Genomic DNA, 12,397 nt, shown 5'->3' with positions numbered 1-12,397 from the left:
ACCTCTGCCCCGAAATAGATGCAACTCCCAACTCCTTCCCAGTCTGCTGTGACCTCGAAAACCAGCTACAGTACACCATTTCTTGGATGTTTCATTTCAACACAAAGATTACAAAGAGTTCCAGAGAACACATCAAATTGCGTAAGTGGGCAGCAAAAGGGGAGAAAAAAAATATTGGTGAGATGTTTCTGAACCATCCAAGAAAAAAAAGTGTTAAGAGAGGGAGATGGATGAAATCTCACTGAAAACTTCACAAAGGTATGTAATTTTGGTTACCCCATTTAACACTTCTGCCAAGGGATTGAATTATGGATTATGGGATCTGATAATGGGATACTTGTGAGAATTCCTTACATTTTTGAAAGCTGAGTCTTATTTGGTCTCACCTCAGATAGCCTTTTCTTAACCAATTCTCTTGGGTTTCCCCTCCTTCCCAAATTCTCCTGATGTTTTGAATGCTCATTCCTACCAGTCCCACCAGGATGGCCAGCTGGTCTGGATTTTACTATCCAAAACATCTTAAGGCATCAGCCTTTGAGTCTGGGAAGGGCTTGATAAAATGAAAGCAAGAAGGCTCAACATCTTCTCCCAATGCTGTTATAATCCCAGGGATTGCAGCCTGTTACTCACTTTGCAATGGCCAGAAATGCCAATTCCACATTCATACCAGTCTTGGCACTAGTCTCCATGAAAGGCACTCCATATTCCTGGAATGAAAACAGAGCAGAAAAAGTGGCAACATCTTGCCAGCAAACCTGATGAATCTTTTTTAACGTTCCTGTGCTGGAACCTTAAAAATAGCCCTGGAAACTTAAATATACAAATTTGTAATCCCAAAGAGGAGGTGGATTTGGTTCAGTTAAGAAGATAATTCAGGATGCTATCTGCTCTGCATTAAGGGGAGGAGATGCTTGCCAATACAGATGGCTTTTTCTGAAATTAGACAGAAAGCTTGGGTCAACTACTCCAGCTATGCTGTGAGACAGTCACACTTGGACCTGTTCACTTACCCTGGCTAAGGATTCCCCATCTTCTGTTCTGATAACTCGCTCACTGCTCATGTCAGCCTGCAGATAGAAAGACAGTAAGGGTGGGGAAGAGCTGAAGCATGCATAATCAGGAGATACCTTAGCAGTGTTTTTCTATCTGGGGGGATTAAAAATGGAGACAAAATAAACATTTTTAAATATCCTAGGTAGAAGATAGGTTCTCCCCTAAAACACCCACCTTAGCCTCACTCTGCTTCTTCTATCTATCTATCTATCTATCTATCTATCTATCTATCTATCTATCTATCTATCTATCTATCTATCTATCTATCTATCTATCTATCTATCTATCTATTTGTATGGCCGCTCTGGGCAACTAACAGCACATAAAAACACCATAAAGGTAAAGGTTCCCCCGCACATGCGTGCTAGTCGTTTCCGACTCTAGGGTCCGGTGCTCATCTCCGTTTCAAAGCCGAAGAGCCAGCGTTTGTCCGAGGACGTCTCCGTGGTCATGTGGCCGGCATGACTAGACGCCAAAGGCGCACGGAATGCTGTTACCTTCCCACCGTAGTGGTCCCTATTTTTCTACTTGCATTTTTATGTGCTTTCGAACTGCTAGGTTGGCAGAAGCTGGGACGAGTAACAGGCGCTCACTCTGTTACGCGGCACTCGGGATTCGACCCGCCAAACTTCGACAAGCTCAGCATCCTAACCCACTGAGCCACCGTGTCCCTAAAAACACCATACAACAATCTATAACAATAAATTATGCATAAATAATTGACAACTGAGGTAAATCACCAATGAAGCAAAAGCAAAACTATCTACTGCATAGTAGGTTCTATCACTGGTAAATGACTCCCAAATCATTTTGTGTTCAGGAAGAGTGAAAGCCTACCTTCTGCCAGGATTTTAATGCTTTCCTTTATTTTGTTATTTTTTGAAAGTTTGAAGGTTATGTTTTGGTTATGCCATTGTTTGTTCTGCGTTCAGTTGCATTTGCTGTTCAATTTTACATTGTAAATTGCCTTGATTCTCAGAGAGAAAGAAAAGTAGGCTATCAATATATTTCTAAATAAATAAAGGTTTGGTTAGGCTTGGGTTTGGTTTTAAGCCATTCAGAAAACTAGGCCTTCCTGTGCAGCATTGAAGCAGCGTAGACATTTGTAGGCCAGAGAGGAAGGAGAGATAACCACAAAGGTTTCTGCCAACAGGAAAGGCATGAGATGGGGGACATCCACATTTGGGAGCATAAAGGAGCTCCGGGATCAGTCCTGACATGTTTTTCTCCCAGATCTTCCTGTGGCAACAGTGGACACCGTTATGGAACCTTGCTTGTTCCAGTATGGCAAAAAAAGTATGTTATTTCCGAATTGAACTTATCTTCTGGTGCTTGGCTTGGACGCATTCTGATATTCCAAGGCTGGTCAGTTGTTGGCCTTTTCAGCTGTGGGTGCCTCTGCTTTGAGGGCTGATGGATGGGGGTGGCGGGGAAAGGGAGTGTCGTAAATTGTCTCACGGTTCCAGGGCAATTCCAGAGGTGTGAAGCTACAGATTCAGAGTGCCTCCTGCTGGCTCACTTTGGTCAGCAAAGAGGCATGCTACAAAAACCCATCAAAGGATTTTCCTGCATACCTTATCTTCAATATTATTATTACCACCACCACCACCACCCAAAAATCAATTGATTTTTTTTAATGAAATGTTGGACCCAATTAAAGAATTTTTCCTTGTTTATTTTCTGTTTTCCATACTTAAGGCCACGAGTTGCATAATTCTACCCTATAGTATGTGCCACCCAATGCTGTCTCATCTAAACTATGTCATGAATTGATGGCTTTTTCTCAAACTGCATTTTGAAATCATGCCCCGAAGAACAGTCATTGCACCTAGAGCCATCAGACATGGGCTGCAAAATTTCAGATGGTCACAAGGTGGCAATAGAGTTAGTAATTTCTGTGTCTCTTGATGACCTGCTAGATCTGATAAGCCTACAGGTACAACCATTCCAACAGATGGCAAAATAGCTTATAGCCACCCCTGCCATGTAGTCATTATTTGCTAGCTTTTCTAGGAGCAGAAACATAGTACCAGTATATCTGCCCTAATCAGTGAAAACAAGGCAGTGGAAACAATGGTGAGATCTGTTCTTATGCTGGGAGAAAAAACACTCCATGGAGTGAGGGTGGAGGTTCGCCTCTTGAGCTTGTGAGGTTGGTTTCCAAATGTTTTGTTACCAGGCTAGGTAACTTCTTCAGCTGAGTTTAGGGGCTGTCAATGTCAGTGTTCTGCTTATAAGGGCTTCTGTGGTCAGTAGGTCTTGTGATGGGGAAGTCATGTCAAGTGAGGGTCATGTCAGGTGAGGGTTTTGTGATGGGTCTTGTGATGGGGTCACATCAAGTGAGGGTCTTGTGGTGGGTCTTGTGATGGGTCAGAAGCCCTTAAAAGCAGAACACCGACACTTACTTCCCCTAAATTCTGCTGAATATGTTACCTAGCCCAGTAACAAAACATTTGGAAGCCAACCTATAACTCAAAGAATGAACCTGCACCCTCATCCTCCACCTGAGCTACAGATATTCACCATTATTGCGCTCCATGGAGTGCCCAAATCCAAAGATGACTCCTCAGCAAAATGCCTGGGTGCTCCACCTCCCCCTATCTGGCCTTTGCCTCGGCACACTATTTTCCCCTAATTTATTCTTTCCTCACCTAACTCTAGGGATGTTTTTCTCCTTTCTTTCTTTTCCTGAAGAGTTGGGCACTCTAGTAGAGCATCACTGATGCTCAGCATGTTGATTTCATCAGAATGGCCCTGCGTCGCCTTTGTTTTATGTCAGGAACAAGGGCTGCTTCCTCAGCAACATCCTCTGTCTCTTGGAATGTGGTTTGGCAAATAATAGTAATAATAATAATAATAATAATAATAATAATAATAATAATAATAATAATAATAATAATAATAATAATAATAATAATAATAATAATAAAAAGCTATGATGCCAACGGCATATGGGGGCCCTACAGACTGTGAAGCCTGAGATCTGTATCTGGTGATCCAACACTTTCTCCATCACATCTGGCCTCTGAGCATCTAATGACTGTAGACTGGTGGGGGGGAGAGGTCTGCTAGCAGTTTTTATTAAAAAAAAATTCCAGTTTTGTCTTATATAAACCATGGTTGATATTTTTAAAACCAACAATTGCACATTGTCTTTTTGAGAGCAAATGAAGTGATACTTATTGACCCTCTGACACAACGCAGGAGTTGTGTGAAATGACCCCGGGTCTCATGGAATGAGGTAATTAAGGCTTATGTCGTACATCTAACTGGAGCTCTCATTCCTTTTAAAGGGGAAAAAAACGGGAAAGAAGCCATTTGTTTGGGTGACTTCATGGATTTAAATCAAAGCACTCAGAAAGCCAATGTGTTTTTGTATGTGTATGAGTGTATAAATATATTCAGCTAAGCCTCTTTCAAATAAGCCAAGCCTAAGCTCTATTTCCCATTCATGGGCATAAAATTTCAATTTCCTGGAAGGGGAGCAAGGGCAGAGTGCAGTTGAATAATAGGGGTCAAAAAACCTTTTCATATAGCTGTGAAAATTCAAAACAACAGAAAAGGTGCATAAGTCAATTTAGTACTTTCATTTATTTCTTGGTATGATTGTATCTCACCTTTATTATTTTTGCAAATAAGGTGGCAAACATATCCAATTTCCTCCTCCTCCTCCTCCCTTCCCCAGAACAGCCCTATGAAGTGGGTTGGACCAAGAGAGAGTGACTGGCCCAAAGTCACCCAGCTACCCTTCATAGCTAAGCAGGAGTAGAATTCACAATCTCTTGGTTTCTAACCCGGTGTCTTAATCACTAGGCCAAACTGGCCCTTGGAGAGTTGGAGGACCACATCATTTGAATGAAACAAGGGTGCCTTAATGGAATATGCTTTGCTGAGCTGGTGCTTGCAGGAATTTGATGACCCTAGTTGGCTTGGCAGCCCATTTAAAAAGGGGGCTCCAGGGAATCCTGGGAAAGTACAAGCACTGTTGCTTCCTTGAAGTGCCCATCTATGTTCTCAGTAGTCCAAGGGTTGGCAAGTCTGCTTTGGTGTTATTATCTGTCCCACTATTCTTGGGAACCATCTTGCTCAGAAAACAATCTAATGTCATCCTGCATTATCTAGGATATATTTGGTCTGAGAAAAAGAAATGTCCCAAGTCTTATATTTCATGCCTGTTTGGCTCCACTGGTTGAAAAAAAAAATGCTTTGATCCCATGTCTTCTAGAAATGTTATTTCATGCATTTTGATTTTCTGCTAATGCTTTGGAATAAGCCTCTGCAAATCATTCCACAAGCTGATTTCCAGCAACTCTTCCAAGGGAAATGTCACCTGTGAAGCCTCCCAACAGGTGAGCGAAGCTAGCAAGCCACTCCTTTGCAGCTTTCAAGGACTGGATTCAAATCACCTTGTTGAAAGACTGCACAGATCTGCTGCAGAACTATTGTTTGTTTGTTTATTTATTTATTTAGTAAATGCCACCCATCTCTCTATCCAAAGTCACTCTGGGTAGCTTACAATGCCATGAAATCATATAGATAATATTTATTTATAAATAAATATAATTCTCAGCAAGGTTAGAAAACTGCATCTGATCTATTGAAAGGTTGGAGACTATAACATGCAAAGCAACTGAGAAATAAATAGCAGTCCCAAGAAAACTCATAATGTACCCCCAAGAGTAGGAAACCTCTTCATGCACTAGCCATAAAGCAGAAGTGGGATGAAAAATTCCTTTGTAAAATGGATGGGGAATTTATGACTCTCCAAATGTTGCTGTATCGCAAGTTAACTCTGCTGACTTGGGTTTGTAGTTCAAGAACCCCAGAAAGATCCAAGTTTTTCCATCTTGGGTTATGAGCTGATCACAGCAGGCAATTAAGCAAAGCACACTATGATTAAACATTTCTCACAAGGAGACTATTAAGGGTCAAAAAAGTTAGAAAGTGTCTGCAGGATGCCACAAATTTATCTTCCCATCCGAAGTTAAAAAGGTAAAGGTTCCCCCGCACATGCGTGCTAATCGTTTCCGACTCTAGGGGCCGGTGCTCATCTCCGTTTCAAAGCCGAAGAGCCAGCGCTTGTCCGAGGACGTCTCCGTGGTCATGTGGCCGGCATGACTAGACGCCAAAGGCGCACAGAACGCTGTTACCTTTCCCACCGTAGTGGTCCCTATTTTTCTACTTGCATTTTTACGTGCTTTCGAACTGCTAGGTTGGCAGAAGCTGGGACAAGTAACCCGCTCGCTCTGCTACGCGGCACTCGGGATTCGACCCGCCAAACTGCCGACCTGATCGACAAGCTCAGCGTCCTAACCCACTGAGCCACCGCATCCGAAGTTACATACCTTATTACCTAGAAGCATGATAACCACATCCTTTTGGGCATATTCATGGATTTCTGTGAGCCAAGCCTGCAAGGGAATGTTGAATGTGATGAGATGAAACATAGCTGAGAAGAAATACCAAACATCAAGACCTGACTGAGTTCACTCATCCTGTCCTGCCATCTTGTTGCTTGTTTGCCTTTAGCGCACAGCAATTTTATCAGCTCAGCCACTGTGATTTGTAAATCTCGGCTTACAGGTGAAACTCGAAAAATTAGAATATCGTGCAAAAGTTCATTTATTTCAGTAATGCAACTTAAAAGGAGAAACTAATATATGAGATAGACTCATTGCATGCAAAGCAAGATAGTTCAAGCCGTGATTTGTCATAATTGTGATGATTATGGCTTACAGCTCATGAAAACCCCAAATCCACAATCTCAGAAAATTAGATTACATGCAATCAATAAAACAAGGAGTGTACATAGAACAATATCGGACCTCTGAAAAGTATAAGCACGCATATGTACTCAGTACTTGATTTGGGCCCCTTTTGCAGCAATTACTGCCTCAATGCGGCGTGGCATGGAAGCTATCAGCCTGTGGCACTGCTGAGGTGTTATGGAAGACCAGGATGCTTCAATAGCAGCCTTCAGCTCTTCTGCATTGTTCGGTCTCATGTCTCTCATCTTTCTCTTGGCAATGCCCCATAGATTCTCTATGGGGTTCAGGTCAGGCAAGTTTGCTGGCCAATCAAGCAGAGTAATCCCACGGTCATTGAATCAGGTTTTGGTGCTTTTGGCAGTGTGGGCAGGTGCCATGTCCTGCTGGAAAATGAAGTCAGTATCCCCATAAAGCTTGTCTGTGGAAGGAAGCATGAAGTGCTCCAAAATCTCCTGGTAGACGGCTGTGTTGACCCTGGACTTAATGAAGCACAGTGGACCAATACCAGCAGATGACATGGCTCCCCAAATCAACACAGACTGTGGAAACTTCACACTGGACTTCAAGCATCTTGCAGTGTGTGCTTCTCCATTCTTCCTCCAGACTCTGGGTCCTTGGTTTCCAAATGAGATGCAAAAGTTGCTCTCATCAGAACAGAGGACTTTCGACCACTGAGCAACAGACCAGGTCTGTTTTTCTTTAGCCCAGGTAAGATGCTTCTGACGTTGTTTGTTGTTCAGGAGCGGCTTGACAAGAGGAATACGACATTTGAAGCCCATGTCCAGGATCCGTCTGTGTCCGTCTTGATGCACTGACTCCAGCCTCAGTCCATTCCTTGTGAAAGTCTCCAACAGTCTTCCCCATGATTGTGATTCCTACTGAACCAGACCATTTAAAGGCTCAGGAACCCTTTGCAGGTGTTATGGCTTAATTAGCTGATTAGAGTGGGACACTTTGAGCCTAGAATATTGCACCTTTTCACAATATTCTAATTTACTGAGATTGCATTACTGAAATAAATGAACTTTTGCACGATATTCTAATTTTTTGAGTTTCACCTGTATGTCTTACTGTGTTGTGTGAACCTGATTAAATATGTGGCTTGCTCAGTGTAGCACAATTAAGCAATCCGTGGTTTAGTGCAGTTTCTGAACCCAGCCACTGAATTACATGAGCTCTCAGCATTTAAGCAGGGAAGAGATAGGCCAAATCCTCTTGCTCTGATAAGAAGTAACTCAAATAATCCTCAGGATGTTCCAAGGAAGACCTCTTAGTCTCACACAGTTTTGGATTGATCCTGGAAGGGCAGTGCTCTACGGTCCCTTTTGGCAATTGAGCCAGTTTTGCATCAGATGGGCTGTGGCTTGGGGAGCAGTTTCCAATTAGAAGAAACTTCAAAATTACACCCATTTCATAGACCTCCCATAATCCCCACAGAGCTTAAGGTACCAGAGTTCCATGCTGTCCTTAGAGCTGTCTACTTGACCAAGGAGGCAGACATTTCTCAGATCTCCTATCCAGTAACTAGACCCATTTTCCAAAATATCATTCAGCCTAAAGTAGGACCAAGGATCAGGAACAGAGTCCCATCCGGACACCCATTTCTGTAATCTCCTTAGCCATCAGCTCTTGACTGCTCAGCATTTTGTGCATGCTGGCTATTAGAATTGCAAAGTATTTCAAAATTTATTCTGAAGGTTTGGAGCAGGAATGTGGCAGCTATATGGAAGTGCCTATATATTCCTGACAACCAATTGCAAATAATATGAAATACATATGGATACCTCTTCTTGTATTTAGCCTGATTTTCCCTTTTCTTCTTCATCTCCCCCCTGAGAACTTGCAGTCTGCTAGTTCTTTGGGGCAGGGATGTTTTTGGGAAGTGTAAAGCACAGAGATATAACACATATTCCTATGCCAAGTAAAGTTTATATCAGTACTGTCCAGTTTTATCTGACTCTAGGGGGCGCTGCTCATCTCCATTTCTTAGCCAAGGCAGCCAGCACTATTTGAAGACATTTCCATGGTCATGTGTCTGGCATGACTATATGCCAAAGTGCATGGAACATTGTTACCTTCCCACTGAAGTGGTACCTATTTATCTAGTCACATTTGCATGCTTCTGAACTGCTAAGTTGGCAGGAGCTAGGGCAAGTAACAGGCGCTCACTCCGTCACACAGCGCTCGGGTCTCGAACTTGGGCTGTCAGCTTTTCAGCCAACTAGCCCAACATGTTTAACCACTGAGCCATTGCGCCTCCTGCCAGTATTGATTTATTGAAAATACTTTATTCCCATCTTTTAAAATTCTTGGCTTTTCAAGTGCAGGTGATCCTTTTTGTCTCTTTGCTGATTTCTGTACAGCCCAGTGCATTTGGACAGAGACACAAGAACAGCTCAAACCAGGATATGTTTACTAATCAGATTACAACTTTAGCTTGCTGTTTGACTCCTGTGTGAGCAAGGGCTGGAGGACCATCTTGAATCAACAGTAGGCATGAAATACCCACCCGAATACTGTCAAAGGAGACTTTGTTGGTGATGTCATAAAGGAGGAGAAGAGCTGGAAAAGAAAGAGAAATATGTGTTGTTCGATGATTTTGTAATTTTCTAAAATTATCAAGCTATTAAGCACACATGGGGCCACACAGATCAATTCAAACTATGAATCCCTCTCTCCTGAACTTGGATTATCTAAATGTGTTGATAATCTCCATCCACAGGCACTTTCCCACCCTTGCTCAACAAATATCTGTTTGATGGAAGACTGTGGGATTTAAATCTAACATTGATTATACACAAGTCATAGCTGTACCAGCCATTCTCAATGTAGTGCCTATGAGATGCATCGGTTTTCAATTCTCGTGCATTTCTGGGAAGATACAAAGATGAAGGGAAAGACATGAGCTATGTTGTAAATATGGTAGGATGCAGACAAAACAGAAAATCTCTTCTTGTTTTGAGCTTGATACAAAATAATCCCCTTAAAACGTTCCATTGAAATATTCAGAGTTGGTTTCTTCTCGTTCTTAACAAACCTTACTTCACACAAATGTTTTGTTTTAAGCTTGGAACACTCCAAAAGGCCATTTCGAACTCAAAATATTGCGCACTGCTAATATATAGAACAATATAGATTGTACTATATATAAAATATAGAACAATATATCAAACAGTGGCTTTATCACTTGGTATTAGATCTGAGCAATGAAAGATCTACTCCGTTTATCACCCCAACTCTGATTCAATCTGAGATGAAGGAAGGCAGCATTCTAGAGCACCAACCTTGTGCATCACGATAGTACGCATGTGTTACACTCCGGAACCTTTCCTGACCGGCCGTGTCCCAAATCTGCAATAAGGCAAAGACAGAAAACCAAGGAAACAGTCTTCATTGTATTCCATTAGAGAGGCCCAGATGTGAAACAAACATTAGTGCAAGTAAAATTCACAGACACTGCGTGCAAAATGATATTCTTGGATAGTTCTCTGAATTATGTCTGTTTAGAACCAAGATAGTTCTTCCAAATAAGAGAATAAAAATGAACTATATGGTAGCACTTACAGAAGTCAATTCAGCATATGGAAGTGACGATGCAAATGTAAAAGACTTGAATGCAATTATATCATAGATCCAATAGGATTTTTTTTATCCAGAAATGTGCAAATAAATAACTTATTTCACAGTCTCAGATCCGCACCATCAATACCAATGGTTCGTATACAACTATGGCTATGCAATGCATTGAATTGAATTTGGAAAAAATGTTTCAGAACTTACAGGTATGCAAATATAGCCCCTGTCTCACAGAAAAAGACATGACTGGGTTGAAGACTTGTAGACAGATGCTGCATTTGTATCCCTGTGAACTGCGAAGCCCTTTTTTTGGAACTGAATGTGAAATGCTGCACATCCCTGCTCTGCAGGCTTCACTTGCTGCCAGTTAACTTGCAGGTGCAATTCAAGATGCTGGTCACCATCAATGGCTATTCAAGGGGTGACCCATCTGCAATAGTTTCAAGGTCAGAGTCACCTTGAACTGCGAGATGGGAGATAGATAGATAGACAGACAGACAGACAGAGTTGGATGGTCCAGTTCCTATTAAATTACATCCCCTGATGGGATTCAGGAAGCAGGTGGTTTTATTTATTTATTTTGCACATCTGCAACCTAGAAAAGCATTTCCTCCCCGAACCCCAGAGTCATATGGCCCAACCTATTTTTATTATTTATTAATCAAATAAAAGTTACTTGCCCATCTTGCAACTATTCTGGGAGGAATACAATGTGGCATAAAATGATCAAGTAAAAACAGCACATATAGCTAAAACAAGCATTTAAAAACATTAAGTCAACATTAAAAATTATTTCTAAAAAATGTAAAAACCCTTTGAAAACCTGTTTACTTCCCAAGCCTTGAACAGGATGATTGATAAGCTGCTTTTAAGAATTTCTGCATTGGTTGTTTTGTTCCAAAAATGTGCAGTACATTGTTCTTAATTTGATTTCTATTATTTTTAATGATGTACATTGCCCCAGAATCTTCTGGCATTGGGCAATCCTATAATGCTAATAAATACTTAAATAAATCTCATGAATAATAGGTTGGTTATCTGGTAAAAGAAAGATAAACATCAACCGAATGATGAGGAAGAGACTATAGATGAGGTAAAATGAAATAATACATATTACGGTACCTCTGTAAAAACACTTTCTTGTATAGGAAAATTTTCACACAATTTGACTACATCTATCAGTCGGTAGCAAACTTTTTTTTTCTTCCCAAAAAGTGCTGAGCGAACAGCTACCAATTAGCTTCAAGACTCTTGGATGACACGGATTTCCTGTTTCCATTTTAATTTGGATTCAGGGCTGACTTTGCCACATGGGATTAGCAAGAAGCCAATACAGAGAATGCTTTGTTGGAAAGCAGGAGTTCTTTGGAAGTCAGCCACATCTATGGCTTTTACTTCCACATGCCAAGCGGAAATGTAATAGCTGAAGCCTTGAATGGAGAAAAACGGCTTGTCTCACAGTAACCGAATATATAGGAGTCTTTTTTCAGAATAGGGAAAAAAAATGGAGCAAGCGTTACCTACTTGGAGGACTTCACAGGAAATGCAACTTTGGTGTATCGAGCAGACCTACCTGCAGTTTCACTTTTACACCATCCACCGTCACCACTTTATTCTGTGAAAAGAAAAAAAATACCCCACATTTATATAAAGAGCAAATTAACAAGAGGAACTCTATATTCAGCTTTACGGGGGGGGGGGGGTTAAGATCACCTGTGAGAAAACAAGCAGCTAAGGTCCTTATGATTTTCTATAACTCCCAGTTTAAAATTTAATGGGACAATCGCTAATAGTTAGAAGGTAATAAGCTTCATGCACATTGCTGGCACAATTGGCATACTGAGATTTTAGGCAAGACTGTAAGCAGCATATCTGCTTACAAAATATCATATATTTAGTCATTTCTCTTTGCCTGTGATTTGGGGATCAGAGGTATCATATTTACTGGGATTGCATGCAAAGCAATCCTATCATCCAACACAATGCTTGTTAAGCTGGTT

At 41.4% G+C, this 12,397-nt stretch overlaps 1 protein-coding gene across 2 annotated transcripts in view; it reads right to left on the bottom strand.

Moving 5' to 3' along the window:
• RAB37 (RAB37, member RAS oncogene family) overlaps positions 1-12,397 on the bottom strand; it is a 29,971-nt gene that overhangs the window by 3,319 nt on the left and 14,255 nt on the right. For both annotated transcript variants that reach the window (XM_081315860.1, XM_081315861.1), the window contains 6 exons: positions 11,971-12,012; positions 10,106-10,172; positions 9,331-9,383; positions 6,399-6,464; positions 1,011-1,067; positions 631-707 (listed from right to left, as the gene is read on the bottom strand). In XM_081315860.1, coding sequence (XP_081171986.1) covers positions 631-707; positions 1,011-1,067; positions 6,399-6,464; positions 9,331-9,383; positions 10,106-10,172; positions 11,971-12,012 — 362 coding nt within the window. The remainder of the gene's footprint in view (positions 1-630; positions 708-1,010; positions 1,068-6,398; positions 6,465-9,330; positions 9,384-10,105; positions 10,173-11,970; positions 12,013-12,397) is intronic.

Source organism: Vipera berus, assembly GCF_964194415.1.
Source record: "Vipera berus genome assembly, chromosome: 2".
Taxonomy (NCBI): domain Eukaryota; kingdom Metazoa; phylum Chordata; class Lepidosauria; order Squamata; family Viperidae; genus Vipera; species Vipera berus.
This window is presented reverse-complemented; position numbering and strand designations above follow the sequence as displayed.